Source organism: Callorhinus ursinus, unplaced genomic scaffold, assembly GCF_003265705.2.
Source record: "Callorhinus ursinus isolate GAN/ISIS: 27379988/994484 unplaced genomic scaffold, GSC_fseal_2.0 scaffold26, whole genome shotgun sequence".
Lineage (NCBI taxonomy): Eukaryota > Metazoa > Chordata > Mammalia > Carnivora > Otariidae > Callorhinus > Callorhinus ursinus.
In genome coordinates, this window is record NW_027397088.1 from 2,639,452 (window position 1) to 2,656,920 (window position 17,469).

General features: G+C 37.1%; 1 protein-coding gene across 3 annotated transcripts in view; it reads right to left on the reverse strand.

The window, feature by feature from the left end:
* The window catches only part of GMDS (GDP-mannose 4,6-dehydratase), a 641,402-nt gene that overhangs the window by 110,960 nt on the left and 512,973 nt on the right, over window positions 1-17,469 (reverse strand). For all 3 annotated transcript variants that reach the window (XM_025890977.2, XM_025890978.2, XM_073877510.1), the window contains one exon: window positions 8,509-8,627. In XM_025890977.2, the coding sequence (XP_025746762.1) occupies window positions 8,509-8,627 (119 nt within the window). The remainder of the gene's footprint in view (window positions 1-8,508; window positions 8,628-17,469) is intronic.

Sequence of the window (17,469 nt, forward strand, 5' to 3'; positions counted from 1 at the left end):
TATAATATTCAGTATTTTCTAAATGAACTAGACATGGAATGCTTTCATCAACATCTCCTGGAGCAGCATCCTACTTTGTGAGAGACCGTGCTAGGTCAGAAAATAGGCATTCAGCTCATGGGAGTACAGGTCAAAGAATGGCCTGGTGACGAAAACAACATTATCTCCAAGATGGGAGAATGGCCAAGTCTCATCCACTTTTCAAAAGAGAGTCTTCTTTGGGGATTCATTTGTAATACTACCCTTAATTAAAAAAAAAAAATGGTGTAAGGTGACTTCTCACTAAAAAAGGATACAAGTTCCTCACAGACAATTTGGATACAGAGCAATATATACAGTAGAATTCCAAAGTTGCCCGTAATTCCACAACGTAAAAACTGCCATTGTTCAATTTTTGGCGTGTTTTCTTCTAATCTTTTGTAGGCATAGTTTTAGGGAGTTTAGATCATACAACAACAGATCTAAACTTGTATCCTCTTTTTAACTTAACATTGTCATAATCATCCTTCATGTTATTCAAAGTCCTCTTAAGGATTATTTTTAATAGTGTGATAACACTTGATTAAATTCACTTAAATATTCCTTGATGATCCTTGTTTTCGATTCCTTTTATTAAAAAATCAACTATATTGAGGTATAATTTACAAATACTAAAATATCTAACAAGTGTATCGTTTGACGAGGTTTGAAAAATGCATACGTTCACGCAGCCGCCACACAGTCGCGATATGAGACATTTCTACCACCTCAAAAGATTCCCTGTTTTTTTTCCCAGTCACCACCCCAAACTCAGCCCGTCATGCTCAAGCAACCACTGATCGGCTTTCTATCGGTCCACATTATTCCTTCCTAGAATATCAGGAAAATAGAATTGTACAGCATGTACTCTTCTGTGGCTGACTTCTTTCACCAAGCAATTATGCTTAGATTTTAAAATCACTAGATTTTAAGATTCATCCTAGTCCACTCCTTTCTGTAACTAAATAGCATTCCACTGTACAGATGCATAACATTTGTTTATTCATTTACTCGTTGATTGAATGTTAGGAAAGGCAATGCTTTATTAGGAGTAAAGCCGTTATACATACTCATGTATAAGTCTCTATGTGGATATACATTTTCATTTTTCTTTGGTAAATGTCGAGGAAAATTGCTGGTCATACGCAAAATATAGATTTGATTTTATAAGAAAGCCAAATTGTTTTCCAAAGTGGTTGTACCATTTATACTTTCATCACTAATGTATGAGAGCTCTAGCTATTTCAACATCCTCGTCAATACCTGGGCAGCGTGGCATTATGGTCATTCTACTGAGGGTGTAGTGGTATTACTTTGTGCTTTTAATGAGCATTTCCCAGTTGACTAGTCTTGTTGAGCCTCTTTTCATGTGCTAAATAAGCTATTTGTATATTTTCTTGTGTGAAGTTATCTGTTCAGATACTGAACCCATTTCTTTAATTGAGTCATTTATCTTCTTATTTTTGAGTTATAGGTGATCTTTGCATGTCCAGATAGAAGTCCTTTTTCCGATATAAGTATTACACTTATTTTCTCCCAGACCATGCTTGCCTTTTCATTTTCTTAATGGTCGCTTTCAAAGAGCCCGGGTTTTTAATTGTGATATTCAGTTTGTCAATTTTTTCCTTTTATGGCTCTTGTTTTTGGTGTCCTAAGAAATCCTTGGCTTCACCCCAAATTGATATAAACATTCACTGCAAACACACACAGAAACCAAAAAGCCATAAAGAATAATAAATTGCATTACACGAATCTGTAAAATTTTTGCTACTTGAAAGGCACTGTTGAGAAACTGAAAAGGCAGTCGTGGACTGAGAGAATATATTTGCAAAACATAAAAACTCTTATAACTCAACCTAGTAGAAAAACAGCTTAAGATATCTTTGCCTACCTTGAAGTTTCAAAGCCATTCCCCTATGCTTTCATCTAATGGTTTTTTAGTTTTAACTCTTACATTTAGAGCTATGATCCTTTTTCTTTTTTTTTTTTTTTAAAGATTTTATTTATTCATTTGAGACACAGAGATACAGAGAAAGAGCATGAGCCGGAGGCGAGATAGAGGGAGAGGGAGAAGCAGGCTCCCCGCTGAGCCAGGAGCCTGATATGGGGCTCGATCCCAGGACCCTGGGATCAGGACCTGAGCCGAAGGCAGACGCTTAATGACTGAGCCACCCAGGCACCCCGGCTATGATCCTTTTTCAATTGATTTCTGTGTGGGGTGATTTATGGATTGAGTTTCACTCCCCACCCCATATGGGATGACTATTCATGATTCCAGCACGATTTGTTAAAAAGACTATCCTTCCCCAATTAATTACCTTGACATCTTTGTAAAAATTCAATTGGTGGCACAAGTGTGAGTCTATTTCTGGGCTTTATATTCTGTTTCATTGATCTATAAATCTATCCTTATGTCAATATCATGCAGATTAAGTGTTTAAGGAAGTTTGATCTTCTTTTTCAAAATGATTCTAGATCCTTTGCAGTTCCATATAGATTTTAGAATCAGCCTGTCAATTTTTATCAAAAAAGACTGTGATTTTGATTGGGACTACACTGAATCTATAGATTCATTTGAAGAGAATCTACATCTTATTAACATTGAGTCCTCTAATCCAAGAACACAGTATATCCCTTTATTTATTTAGGGCTATTTTAGTTTCTCTCATCAATGTTTTTTTTTCAGGTTGTAGTGTACAAATCTTTCATATATTTTATTAAATTCATCTCTTAAGTATTTCATATTTTTCCGATTCTATTACAAGTGGTATTGTGCTTTTTAAAAAATTTCAGTTTCCAATTGTTCATTGGCAGTACATAGAAATAAAATTGATTTTTATGTATAGATTTTGTACCTTATGACATTGTTAAATACATCTGTTAGTTTCAGTAGTTGTTTCAATGGCAGAGCACTTAAAGTTTTTTATGTACTCCATCATGCTATCAGTGAATAAAGACAGATATACTTCTTCCTTTCATTTATTTTTGTTTTATTTTTGGCTAGGATCTTCAAGACAGTTTTGAAAAGGAATAATAAAAGGAGACATCCTTGCCTTGATCCTGATTTTTAGGAGAAAAGCATTCAGTCTGTCAACATTAAGTATGATGTTAATTGTGGGGTATTCTCAGAGGCTATTTATCAACTTGAGGAAATTTCCTTCAGTTCCTGGCGTGTTGAAAGTTATTTTTTCTTTAATAATAAATAGTCATTGAATTTTTTTCAAATGCTTTTTCTGCAACTATTGAAACAAATCACATGGTTTCTCTTTTCTGTTTTTAAAAATATAGTGAATTACATTGATTTTTAAATGTTAAACTCATTTTACATTCCTAGGATAAGTCCCACTTGGTCATGGTATATCAACTTTTTATATATTGTTATTAAGATTAAATTTGCTAATATTAATGATTTTTTGTTTCGATGTTCATGTGGAATACTAGTCTGTACACTTCTTTTCTTGTAAACAGTTTCTGTTTCTAGTATTAGGGTAATGTTGGCCTCATAAAATGAGTTAGGAAGTATTCTCTCTTCTAAGTGTTTATAGGAAGGGTATTGTTTTCTTCCTTAAATGCTCAAATGTAAGTTCTCTAACAGAGATAGAACCAAGATTTCTATTTTTTCTTGAGTCAGTTTTGGCAATGTGTCTTTTACAGAATTTGTCCATTCCTCTAGTTTGAAAAGGTCACTGGCAAAAGTTGTTCATAATATATCCTTATTATTCTGTTAATATCTGCAGGATCTGTAGTGATGTTCCTTCCTTTATTTCTAACATATATAATTTGTGTCTTCTCTTTTTTTCCTGATCAGTCTGGATAAAGGTTTATCCAGGTTGGGGTTGCGCTGATTTTCTCCACTGTTTTTCTGCTTTCTATTTCATCAATCTCTGTTCTTACATTTATGATTTCTTCTTTCTGTTTGCTTTGGGTTTAATTTGCTCTTCTTCTGGCTTCTTACAATGGAAGCTTCTTATTAGAATGGATAACTAGTTTGGGATCTTTCTTCTTTTTTTTTTAATACTAGTGTTCAAAGCCACAAACTTCTCTTTAAGCATTGCTTTAGCTGGATCCCACAAATTTTGGCATGCTGTTCCCATTTTCATCTAGTTTAAAATATATTCTAATTTTTCTTGTGATTTCTTTAGCCTGTGACTTATTTAGAAGTGTGTTGTTTATTTAGTTTCCAAATGTTTGGGGATCTTTAATATGTTTTTGTTATTCATTTCTAATTGAATTTCATTTTGGTCAGAAAACATATTCTTGCAATTTTAATACTTTAAAATTTATAAACTTCTTTGTGGCACTGAATATGGTCTATATTGGTGAATGTTACAAGTGCATTTGCATATATATGTTTTCTGCTGCTCTGGGCTAGGTGGGTGGTATGTTCTACAAATGTCATTTGGTCAAATAGATTTATTATGTTGTTTTGGTCTTTTCTATCCTCAAAGATTTTCTGTTTACTTGTTCTGTCAATTATGGAGAGAAGAGTGTTGAAGTACTCAAATATAAGTTTTGTCTATTTTTCCTCAGTTCTGTCAGATTTTGAACTAACAGTAATGGGGTATATATACATTTAAAATTGTTATGTCTTCATGATGAATTGATCCTTTTAAAATTATGAAATGACTCATTCCTTCTAATTAAATGAAGTCTAATTTGTCACATATAAATATAGCTACTCCAGGTCTCTTATGATCAGTGTATTTTTTCTCTTTTCATCTTTTTACTTTTAACCTATATGTTTATATTTAATGCGTGTCTCTTGTAGATGGCATATTGCTTTTTTATCAAGTGCAATAAATCTCCCTTTAGAGCATTTAATGGATGTAATCATCAATACAGTTACTATTTGTTTTATATTTGTCCCAACTGTTATTTGTTCCCATTGTCTCTTCTCCTTCTTTATTTTAGACTAAACACTTTTTAGGATTCCATTTTAACTTCACTATTGCCTTATTGATATTTTTTATTTTGTTTGTAGTAGTTTCTCTGGAGTTTGTAGTATGCACTTCAACTTACTGCAGACTATCTCTGAATAATTTTATATCAATTTGCATCTAGTATAAGAATCTTAAAAACAATATAATAATGAAATGCTTCCATCCTACCCCATACTTTATGCAACGGTTGTCATACAATTTATTTATGCATATTAGAAATTTCATTATATATTGTTATGATTTTTACTTGCAACCAATTTTTTTAAAGAGATTTTAAAATGAGGAAAAAAACCTTTTATGTTTTTCCACATATTTACTGTTTCTTTGATCTTCATTCCCCCCTAGAGATCCACACTTTGAATTAGTATCATTTTCCTCTTGTCTAAATGTCTGCTAACCATATACTATTTCAGCCTTTGTTTGTCTGAAAATAGTCTTTAATTCGCCTCCATTTTTGAAAAAGTTTCTCTGGGTATAGAATTCTAGGTTGTAGGTTTCCTTCAGCAGTTTAAAGATGTTACTGCATTGTCTTTTATCTTACATAGTTTTTGATAACAAAACTTTATTTTAATTTGTTCCTCTGTAAATAATTATCTTTTTTCTTTGGCTGCCTTTAAGATTTTCTCTTTAGCATTTATTTTCAGTAATTTGATTATGATGTATCCTGGTGAAATTTTCTTTGTGTTAATCCTGTTTGGTATATATTAAGTCTCTTAAGGATCTGTGATTTTATTGTTTTCACCAAATTTGGGGAAATTTTGGCCAACATTTAATTCTTTCTCTGTGTTCTACACTCTCTTTCCCCTGGGACTCCAATTACACATGCTATGTTGTTTGATATTGTTCCACAGGTCACTGAGACTCTGTTTTTGTTTTTTCCTTCTCCAGTCTTTTTTTTTTCTATGTTTCATCTTGGATCATTTCTATTATTATACTTCTATATACTTATAGTTCAACAATCCTTTCTTCTGCAGCATCTAATCTGTTCTTGATGCCAACAGTGAATTTTTCATTTCAGATATTTAATTTTCCATCTCTAGAAACTCCATCTAGCTATTTTTAAATATATATTTCCCTCTCTTCTCACTAAACCCATTTTTTTAAAGAGTTGAGCATAGTTATAATAGTTTTTTGGGGCGCCTGGGTGGCTCAGATGGTTAAGCGTCTGCCTTCGGCTCAGGTCATGATCCCGGGGTCCTGGGATCGAGTCCCGCATCGGGCTCCCTGCTCCTTGGGAGCCTGCTTCTCCCTCTGCTTCTCTCTCTCTCTTTCTCCCTCTGTCTCTCATGAATAAATAAATAAAATTTAAAAAAAAAGTTTTTTAATATCCCTGAGTGCTTATAACATCATCCCTATTATTCCTCAGACTGTTTTTACTAATTGATTTTTCTCTTGGTTATAGGTCATGTTTTCCTACTTCTTGACACTCTAATTTTTTATTGAATCCTGAATGTTAAGAATTTTATGTTGTTGAGTCTAAATTTTACGGTCTTCTTTTGAAGAACGTTGGGCTTTGTTATGGTAGGTATTTGTTCTTGTGTCCAGTTTGATCCTTTGGAAGTTTGTACTTAAACTTTGTTAGCCTAAGTCTGGAGTAGCCTTTATTTTCAGGATTAGCCACATTACTGAGACATAGCCCTCTAGAATCTGTACTACTTCTCTGAGTGGTGAATAAGGTCTCTCCATTGAGGCTGGCTGAAATGCAAATGCCTCCCAGACTTGAGTAAGCTCTGAGGAATGTCCAGTTCCCAGGTAGTTCTTCATCTAAGCCTATGGAATTTCTTCTAGTACTTCTACATCTTATTATTCAATACAAACTGAATGGGGTCCTTATGCAGATTTCTGGAGTTCTTTTTTCTTTGTAGAGCCCACCTTTCTAGAACTCTGCCCCTTAATGTTAGGTGCCTCAGACTCTCTAAATTCTGACCTCTACCTCCTCAACTCAGCAAAAACAGTTGTTTTCTATTGGAGTGCCTCTTTCATGTTCCGTGGTTGAGACTGTGCCTCCAGGAAGAGGCCCAGAGTGATTGCAGGGCTCACCTCATTTGTTTCTTTTCTATCAGGGATCACATACCTGCACTACCTATTGCCAATGTCTAAAACAATTATTTCATATGTTTTATGTAGTTTAATTTTTTTTAAAGATAGAAGGTTTAATCTGATTTTTATCATTCTATCATAGCTCAAAGTAGAAGTCCTTTCTTATATTTCAAAAATGAATCTTGGAAAACAGTTTGGCAGCTCCTCAAAAAGTTAAACATAATCATATGACCCAGGAATTCTACTACTAAGAATATATTCAAAAGAATTGAAAGGAAGGACTCAAATGAATATTTGTATATCCATGTTCACAGTAGCATGATTTGCAATAGCCGAACTTTGGAAGGGACACAGTGTGCAACAAAAGATGAGTGGATAAACAAAATGTAGCATATACATATAATGGAATATTACTCAACCTTAAAAAGGAATGAAATGCTGAGACAGGCTACAACATGGATCAATCCTGAACATATTAAGTTTTGTGAAATAAGCCAAACACTAAGGACAGACACTGTATGATTCAATTTGTATGAGGTACCAAGAGTAGGCAAATTCTTTGAGACATAAAAGTAGAGGCTGGGGGAAGGGGTGGATGGCAAGTTACTGTTTAATGAGTACAGAGTTTTACTTGGGGAAGATTAAAAAGTTCTGGAGATGGATGGTGGTGATGGTTACATAACATTTGACTATACCTAATGTCACTGAAATGTATACTTAAAAATGGTTAAGATAGCAAATTGCATGTGTGTGTGTGTGTGTGTATTTTGCCACAATAAAAAAATTACCAAAAAAGAAAAGTTTTCCATCTACAATAAAGGATTTCTGACAAATCTTTCAAACATTCCAATAAAAATCTGACTCCAACACAACACATAAATGCAACGCATAATTATAAACTAGATCATTTTGCTATAAAGTATAGCATTGCCCAACTGGCAAAACTCAAAGGAGATCTGAGGATTAGACAGTAGTAACTTATCATTGTGAATTCCTGATTTTGATGATTGTACTGTGTTTATGAAGGAGAATATTTATAGGAAATATGCACAGAAGTCCAGGCTGATGGGGCATCAGGTTGGCAACCTACTTTCATTGGTTCAAAGAAAACAAGACTGTTTATAATGGATTTGAAATTTTTCTCTAAGTTTTTTGTGGTTTTAAAATTTTAAAACATAGATGAAAATATTAAAAACAATTGTATAATATTATCACATTGATCTGGTAAGAGCAGAATTACCTACAGTAAAATCACAGTAAACCATGTGTTAGCTATAGTAAAAAGTTTAAAATTAAAACAATTAAAAACCTTTAAAAAATAAAAAAAGGTAAAATATAACTGAGATTGGATTCAGTGAAGAACAAAGTCCCTGTTTCATACTGAAACTCCATGTATTGTTTTACAAGAGAGTAAAAGGGGAAAATGACAAAACCAAGGAGGAATAGCAAGCACATATACAAACTTGCCAGCAAATGTCTGATAAATGGCCAGAAACCAATTCATACTTACACGATGGTTTTTCCAATGTGCAAAAATGATTTCTCTACAAATTCCCGAACACTATGGACTTCCCCAGTAGCTATGACAAAATCCTCTGGCTCATCATTCTGCAACATCAGCCACATAGCCTAGAAAGAGAGAGAGGCAAATCCAAGTCAAAGTGCATCCAGCTGTCACCTGAGAAACATAATGGTATCAGAAACATGTAATTGGAGGGGCGCTTGGGTGGCATGGTCGGTTAAGCGACCAACTCTTGGTTTTGGCTCAGGTCATGATCACAGGGTCTTGAGATCAAGTCCCATGTCGGGGCTCTGCTCTCAGAGTGCAGTCTGCTTAAATTCTCTCTCCCTCTCCCTCGCACGCCCTCCCCCACAACCACATGTGCACTCTCTCTGTCTAAAATGAATAAATAAATCTGTAAAAAAAAATAATTGGAGATGGACATTGCTAAAAGGAAAACTGAGGCACATTAAATTTTTTCTTTTTCTTTTCTTTTTTTTTGCCAAGAGTTTATTGGAGCATACATCAATTCAAATAAGGCAGCACTAAACCAAAGGTGATTAGGAGCACTACACCAACAGAAACTAGGAGCAGGGTTTTCATAGAGTAGACACTGAAGCAAAGTAAACAAATTTTGTGACTGACTACAGTTTACACAGTTGCCTTATTTGAAAATGCAGAGGTAGCTGTTTGTGACTCGTTGTTCTTAAGGTTCATTTTGTTGGATTTGAGTGCATTGACTCTGGCTTAGGTTTTGGTTCACCTACATAGACTGTGAAGGCATTAAAAGTCACTTCAATCTAAGGCCACCTTGTTTTAATACTCTGACATGCACAGCTAGAAAATGACCATGAATTTAACACACTATTCTCAACATCACAGTAGCGGTTCTCAAACTTTAATGTGCATCAGAATCATCAAGGGAACATCTTAGCACAGATGCCTGGGACACAGAAGTTCAGACTCAGACTGGAAGGACATGTTTTAGGCATCCTGATTCTCACACAGCAGGTCCTTGGGCTACAATTTAAAGGAACAAGATGTTCAAGGGCATTTGTGGCAAAGAAACTTTCTATAGTATATTTAAAGAAAAGAAGAGTTTAAAAAGAATCGCCCAATTTTCCTTGATATCATGGACAGAGGGTAAGAAAAAGTGATTTAAAGACAGATGAGCTTCCTCAAAAATGGAACCAAATTTCCTAACAATAAAGTTGGAAATTTGCCAGCGTGTTGACATCAAAAAGCCAAGTAAGTCAGGAATCATTAAAGGGAAAACAATTATGTAATGAACAGTACTGCCACTTCTAAAAAGTTATTTGAGTGGCAATAAGAATGCACCAGAGTTCGGGATTCATCAGGACATGTTTCAAGGTCAAGTGCTCAGTGCGTGCATCACACCTGTGTACTTTTTCAACAGGAACAAGAAGTCTAGTTGGGCAACAGTGCAGCGGTGCATCTCAGACACAAACTGGTAGCAACAGTCACGGCCCTGCTCCACTCGGTTATAACAACTTTTATCAGCCACACACAGGCCTATTGTTTTGAGAGTTGGAACTGTACATTAATTTTAATGATTTTGTTACACAGATTGAAGGCGCAGATTAAAAAACACAAAAGTAGGGCACCTGGGTGGCTCAGTTAGTTAGGCGACTGCCTTTGGCTCAGGTCATGATCCTGGAGTCCCGGGACTGAGTCCCGCATCGGGCTCCCTGCTCAGCGGGGAGTCTGCTTCTCCCTCTGACCCTCTTCTCTCTCGTGCTCTCTCTCATTCTCTCTCTCAAATAGATAAATAAAATCTTTAAAAAAAAAACACAAAAGTATAGCTCGTGTGTGACTGCAGCATGCCTCTTTAAGAAAATCCAAGCCAACAACAATGACAACTGTTTTTTTATCATTCTCACCCACTTTTCAAAATAAAATAGGTAAAAATAATAGACACTTCATTAGAACACAGTCCCCAATATTATGTGTATTACACTCTGGTTCTAACATTTAAAGGAAACTGTGCTGGTTGGTGTCTCCCTCGTTGCTATTGGAAAAGCTGAAAAATAAGTTGTTGAAGCCAATGGAGCAGCTTCTTTTTTCTCAGAGGATACAACCCAAAAAAGTTTAATTCCTCTTTATTCATTTGAATTTGTGGCATCCTTCTAAAAAATGAAAAAAAAATAGATATTTATCTTTTACTTGAAGTTATTTCTTGTGAATATTTTGTATTTTTGGTCTATTATAAGACTTTTCAATCCTATTTTTGTTCTACGGAGGATGAGACTTTTGGCGGTTTTATGTGCCTTGGAGGTGGGCACCACTGGGTGGGACAATGGCAGTAGCTTCAGGTCAGTGACACACTGAGAAATAACCAATGAAAGGGTCTTGGCTAGGAGACAGTTTTGCTGGCATTCATGAAATACCTCCAAGTGTCATTTTGCATTAAGAGATCACAGATGATGAATTCAGTCACTACACTTTAAAAATTCACACTAGTTAGATTAGGATTAATAAAACTTGATCCATTTTTAAAAGGCACAAAACGCAAGATGTTCTCTTTATTGGGATAGTCCACGCAGCACAGAGTCTCCAAAATCTTTGTACCTCTGAGACTTCAGGGCCATTTCACACTATTAAAAATGCTCTGGGCTGAGAGGAGGAGTGGGGTCTGAAATGCAGCCCAGCTCTGCTGGCCAAGCTCTGTGCCCAGCACTGTCTGTTGTTAAGGTCCCCACAGAGGTGTCTTTTGTTATGGGCACCGAGGCACATGTGCATTATCAGAGGCCCAGTGGGGGGGCTAGCTCCTTGTGTCTCTGTGTCTTGCACGTGCAGTTCCCGTGGCCTAGAATGCCCTCTTCTCTCCTCTGTCTGGAAACTCTGACCTCTCCTTCCAGATCCCACACAAGAGCCCCAGGTCTAGTCCTTGGAATGAATTCATATTATCTCACTGAGTTTCCATGTGACCAATGGCACACAGTATGGTTGACTTCACTGGGACTGAGCCTGCCCTTTGGCCACCCTTCCCCAGCTAAGCTGACCCTCCCACCTCCCCTGAGTGCATACACGCACACACATGCGCGCGCACACACACTTGTTTTGGCTTTCTTCAAAAATACTTTCAAAGTTTTTAGGAAAAACTAAATTATGCTTCTGGCTAGAATTCCTATTTGAACATTTTCCTGAGGGATTTGTGTATACACTTACATGTGTTTTACTCAAATTTCCATTCTAAAAATAACATTTAAAATAGGTCTTTCAGGACTGCTTAGCTTATTTTATTTCTTTTGAAACACTATGTTGTGCTAGAATGGTTTTGAAAAGAATTATATTTTTAGTCATGTGAAAGAAAGCAAGGGCTTGCTAAAAATAAAAGGAGAAAATATGATTACTGGTTAATGGTGGATTACTTTAAACACTGGGCAAGTTCCCTGGTACTTGTTTTGTTCCCTGACAGGAATCTTGGGATCAGTAGGAGCCTCTCACTTTCACTAAAGTGAGTGCCAAGAATCTGCTCTTTTCTTTTCCATCAGACTATCTGCGGCCTTTGACCTATCAATTTCTAGGCATTTCCTCTAAAGTTCATATTGTACCAGACTCCAGTCTGGGAATGGGAAGGGAAAGGATATACAACTCCAGATTTATTTGTTATTACTGAATAGTTTACTGGTTTTAACAGAGGGAAAGGGCTTTGTTTAAATTTCCACTGAGCATAATTAATGGTTATTGACTGGTAAATGAAGAACAGGTGACATTCTGGATTAGAAGATAAATGATCTTGTGTTCTGGTGTGATAATGGGTTAGTAATTTGCCACAAAGCCGAGGCCCAGTGCATCCCATCATAATGCTAGATCATGTCCAGGACACAAAGGCCCCTGTGTGAGAAGTACTCAGCCATTCACCTCCTTATACAGCTGCACACGTTGATTTGGTCCATTTATTCTCTGATGGATGGCACAACTGAGGCAAAAGCTCACCACTTCTCACCTTCCTGTTCACATGCTGAACATATGACCCATGACACAGCCAGGCCACAATCTGTGATCAAATCACCACTTGGCTTTGGCTTCCGACTATAGAAAAAATTTTGAGGTTACATGTTTTAGATGTCAATCCTCTCTCTTTGTCTCTCAAGGAATGAAGGAGAAAAAAGAGAGTCTTCCCACATTCTTTCAGTGCCCTTTAAGGATATGACTGACTTATCCACTTCCTCAGATACTTATTTACTTTCAGCCGTGACCTGATCACCAGTGCAAACAAAAAAAATCTCCTGCTTTTTAATCCATCCCACAGGGAGGAAAGACAATCAGTTAAGGAATGTACCAAGGCTTCAGATTCTTTGACATAAAAATGTCCCTTAACAGCAAATGAAGAGTGCAGTCTTCAAATCATGTCTCACATTCATTTTGCTTTTAAGGTACATGAAGTAGAAAAGAAATCTGATGCCATACCATTGACATCTGAAGGCAGAATGTAGATGATAAGCATTAGTTAAATTTGGACATGCGTTATCTTGTAGCTGTATAATTACAGATAGAAGCTATCAGTTCTGTAAATCTAACTTAGAGAAGTCAAAATAAAACTGTAGAAAATTTGAGCGAAAACACTGCCTCCCACAATCTACTCTTTGGCCATTCAAGTCATGAACGCGGAAGTAGGCAGTGAAGGATCATTCCTCTTTCCTTGATTTGGTAGCTCTGGAGGCTGTTCACAGCTGGACCAGTGAAGGAGAACACCCAAAGTACATCACCACAGCTGACTAACTACACCTGATTCCATGCATGCCTTTTGGGGTGTGATGTGTGTTTGTCTTAAAAATCTGGATTCTACAATTGCTTCCACCTCGCCATTAACCTCCGGTTCAGTATCCAAGCCACAAACACTTATTAACTGAGCTGTCATCCATGAATAACAAGATTTGTTAATCAAGGTTATGTTTAACTATATTTATTTGACTGCTGCTTTTTTAGTCCTGTGCTTTGTGCTTTATGTGCTACTGTCATAAAATAATCTTAAAACAGAACTAAATATATATATATATTTTTTTTTTCCAGGGGAGAAAGTCTATGAAATAATGCTAATAAAAATCATAGGAATTTGAACAAATGGATATTTAAATTCCTAATTAAAAAATGCCAACTGGGGCTCCATTCACATATATTTTGTCTTTAAACCTTGTTCAGTAGCTGTTTTCATGATAACAGCCTGGTATTCACAGTTTGGGTCAGGACTTCAGGTAGTCTTGTGCTAGGTCAGGCCTTATGCTTTGTGGTACTCACATCAGTAGGTCTGAGGGTTAGCATGGGAGATTCCCTCCTACTATGACATAGTTGGGAAACAGGTACTACATGATTATATAAATAAAATGATATCAAGAAAATCATCTAGTATAAAACCAGAGGCTGGCCTTAAGGACTTCTCAATCTATTAGTTTTCTTCATGGACAAAAATACTGTGGTTTGTGGATTCCTTTGATAAAGAGGCCTTCAGACATTTTTAAGATACTAAGTTACTGAAGAGGAAAAGAATTGTTAGATAATAAATAAAAACAACAAAAACAACAGAACACAATTTAGAAAGCAATAGAGCTCTTCTTACTTTTGCTGTGAACCTATTATTCTAGGTTGATGCACCACAAGAAAAAGGCTGTGTCAAAATCTGCCTTGCCCTTTCTGCTTTCATTCCAACCACTTACACCGATCTACAAATTCCAAGGCTGAGGGTTAGTTTTTCTCATCCCTGGATGAGAACTGAAAACCTAAAAGCTCCTAGTTTTGCGTTAATCATTCTGAAATCAATTTTTCTGGGATACCATATGCAGATTCAAGTTATGTATTTATTTCTTCTATGAATCTTTGAGTATTTTTCACTCTTATATTTGTTCCATTTCTTTTTCAGGCGCACCAATTATGCTCATGTTGTATCTCTTTTCTTCTGTCTTCTATGCCTATTATACCCTATCTAATCATTTTCACGCTTAGTCTTTTCCATATTATTTTATGTGGTTTCTTCCTGACACTGATTGTTTTCAGTAACATTTATTTTAAATTCCGTTGCTAAGGTGGCTTCAGTTTCTGGACTGATTTTCTTTTTCTCTTCCATATCTTTCCTGATTATTTCCAGCTTCACTCTTTCATTTATTTTCTTTAAGTCAGGGGTCAGCTAACTTTTTGTTAAAGGGCAAGGTAGTAAATATTTTAGGCTCCTGAGCCATCTGGTACCTAACACAAGTACTCAACACTGCTGTGTGGTGCAAGAACAGCCACAGAGCAGAAACAAATGGGCACGGATGTGTTTCAATAAAACATTATTTACAAGCACAGTCAACTGGCCCATGGACTGTAATAGTTTTTAGCAAACTGAACACAAACATGTTGCCTATAATTTTCTGAAATCTATGGAGGACAATGAACTGAGCTACTGTGATGTATTTTTCTTTGAATAATATTCTTTAGAATATGGGCTATTCATCTGTTTTGCTCCTTTTCTTCTCCTTGCAATCCTTTCTTCACTCCCACCTCTGGTATAGATCCTGGGGTGGTGCCTTTCCAATTATTAATACTATTTGAACAAGGTGGGATAGTTGCTGAAGAATCGTATGAGGAGGCACAGGAAAACACACTGAGGGCAGCCTGCTGCTGCATTTCAAACTTCTCTCAAAACCCTCTCATCGAACCCCCTACATTCTCTGCCCCAGGACAAGGCTGCCTTCCTTTATCAGCCCTTGCATGTTCGTGTGGCTCACAGAATAGTCTGTCAATCACCAGGCTGCTATGGAGCTGTGTGCAGTACTACCTCCTCTCTGCCCCTCCCCCAGATCATAGCCTGCATTGTCTCTCAGTTAGGAGGCTATGGCACAGATGGTAAAACCGGCTCCTCCTTCAGCAGCATCTCCTTGCCACTCAGCAGTATGGACGCGGGTATCCATAAAGATGGTCTCCCTTCCTCTGTAATACCATTTTGTGGCCGTTTAGGACTGAAAATTAATTTGAGCAAAATCTACAGCTTGTATGTATGTTTAGCATAACATATTCTGAGTGAGTGCATAAGGAATTATTTTAAGCAATTATGTACATCCCAAAATTATGTGACCATATAATATATGAAAAGACTTTAATGAAAAATCCACATATAAATAAATCCACTTGTCTAATGCTGCTTAATAAGCCATCCTAAAACTTAGTGGTTTAAACCTTTTTATTGCTCAGGATTCTGTGAGCTAGGAATTTAGGAGGGCTCGGGGCAGATGGCTCATCTCTGCTCCCTGTGGCCGAGGTGATCTGAATGGCCCCCCTCACAGGTCTGGGTCCCTTGGTGCTAAATGTACTTCAGTTCTCCTTCACGTGTCCCCCAACCCTGCGGTCTCTCATCATCTAGCTCAAGCTTATTTGCAGAAGCTGCAAGGGCAGAGTCCCTTCCTCTACATATGGCTGGTTATAGGGTCAGCCCAAATTTCAACAAAGGGGAAAGTGACCTCCCCCTTTATGAGAAGAGTGGTAGAGTCACGGAGCAAATGGGCCTGCCAAATGGGGGGGATTATTGCAGCCATCTCTAGAAAAAATCTATTGCAAAGGGCTATCTTGTGATGACTATAACATAAACTGATTGTTTCAATATAGTAATGAAATGACTATGTTTGCCTTTGATATAAGCATTACTGCATAAGCCTGTAGTTTCTATACAGAGAGCTCTGTCTATCTTTAACATCGTGCAGCATTAGGTTTACATGAGGGCAACAGTAATTCGCAGACTAACACCTGGAATATGGAAACTCACTTTCAGGTCACTGTAATTTAACAAATGCTCTAACTTGGCCCTCACACCATTACTGTCACAACATACTTCCCAGAAGTGGTTGTTTCCTGGAGCGTGCCCAGCCACCTACCTCAACCAGGTGTTTCCAATTACCTGTTCCCACTCGCATACCCAGGTAAGCCATTCTAGAATTAGTTCCTGGCTCGGCAGGAACAATATAAAAGCTGTGGGCATGCAGCAGGAAGTTACTTTATACTCATGACCACCTGATTGTCCATCTCCCTGCTCATGGTTCCTGGCCGAAACATGTTCTTGGGAAGCCAGCTCTGACTTTCCTGTGACCTTATCCCTCAAGTCCGTCCTGACCACCTGGTTCTGCCTCTCAGTCTGACTCTGACCTTTGGAATCCCACTCTGGGCTGGTTCCGGGCTCCCTGAATAACAGGTCCTAGCACTGCCATAGCTCTCTCTCAGTTCCAGGTTTGATAATCATGGTTACCGGTAAATCAAAACTATAGACACACTATATTATATGCACTAAGGGAGATGTAGATAGGACTTTACAAGCTTAGTCTAAAACAATGTTGCCCAATAGAAATACAATGCAAGCCATCTATTGAATTTAAAAATTTCAAGTAGCCACATTAAAAAAGTAAAAAGGTAAAACTAATTTCAATGTTTTATTTAACCCAATATATAAAGTACGGTATCATTTCAATAGAAAATATCATCAAGATAGTCTACATTATTTTTCTGCGCACTAAGTCTTTGAAGTCCAGCGTGTAGTTTGCAATTATAGCCCATCTCAGTTCAGACTGAGCACCTTGTGAGTGCTCAGTAAACACATGCAGCTAGTGGACCCTGCATGGGACGGGTCAGGGCTGAAGAGTCAGTCGCCCTCTTGTAGGGAAGGAGAGTCCACATACTATGTGATGCACTGCCCTAATTCTGTTTGCTCTACCTGTCAAAGATTGTATTAGGGCTTCATGGAGGAGGCCTCCTCATCTCTGCAGCAGAGATGGAGGAATAATCTTCCTCTCCTCCCTCCTTTGTAATTGTCTCCACCGCCTGACTTTTCCTGTACTGATTTCATCAGTCATGGCAACTAGGAGACAGAGAACTTGAAAAGCAGTATAACTAGCTCCTAACTTATGATCACCTATATTTGAATGTATGCCTTGTCCACATACAAATGGGCAACAATACCACATTTCTAGGTATTTATTCCCCAAT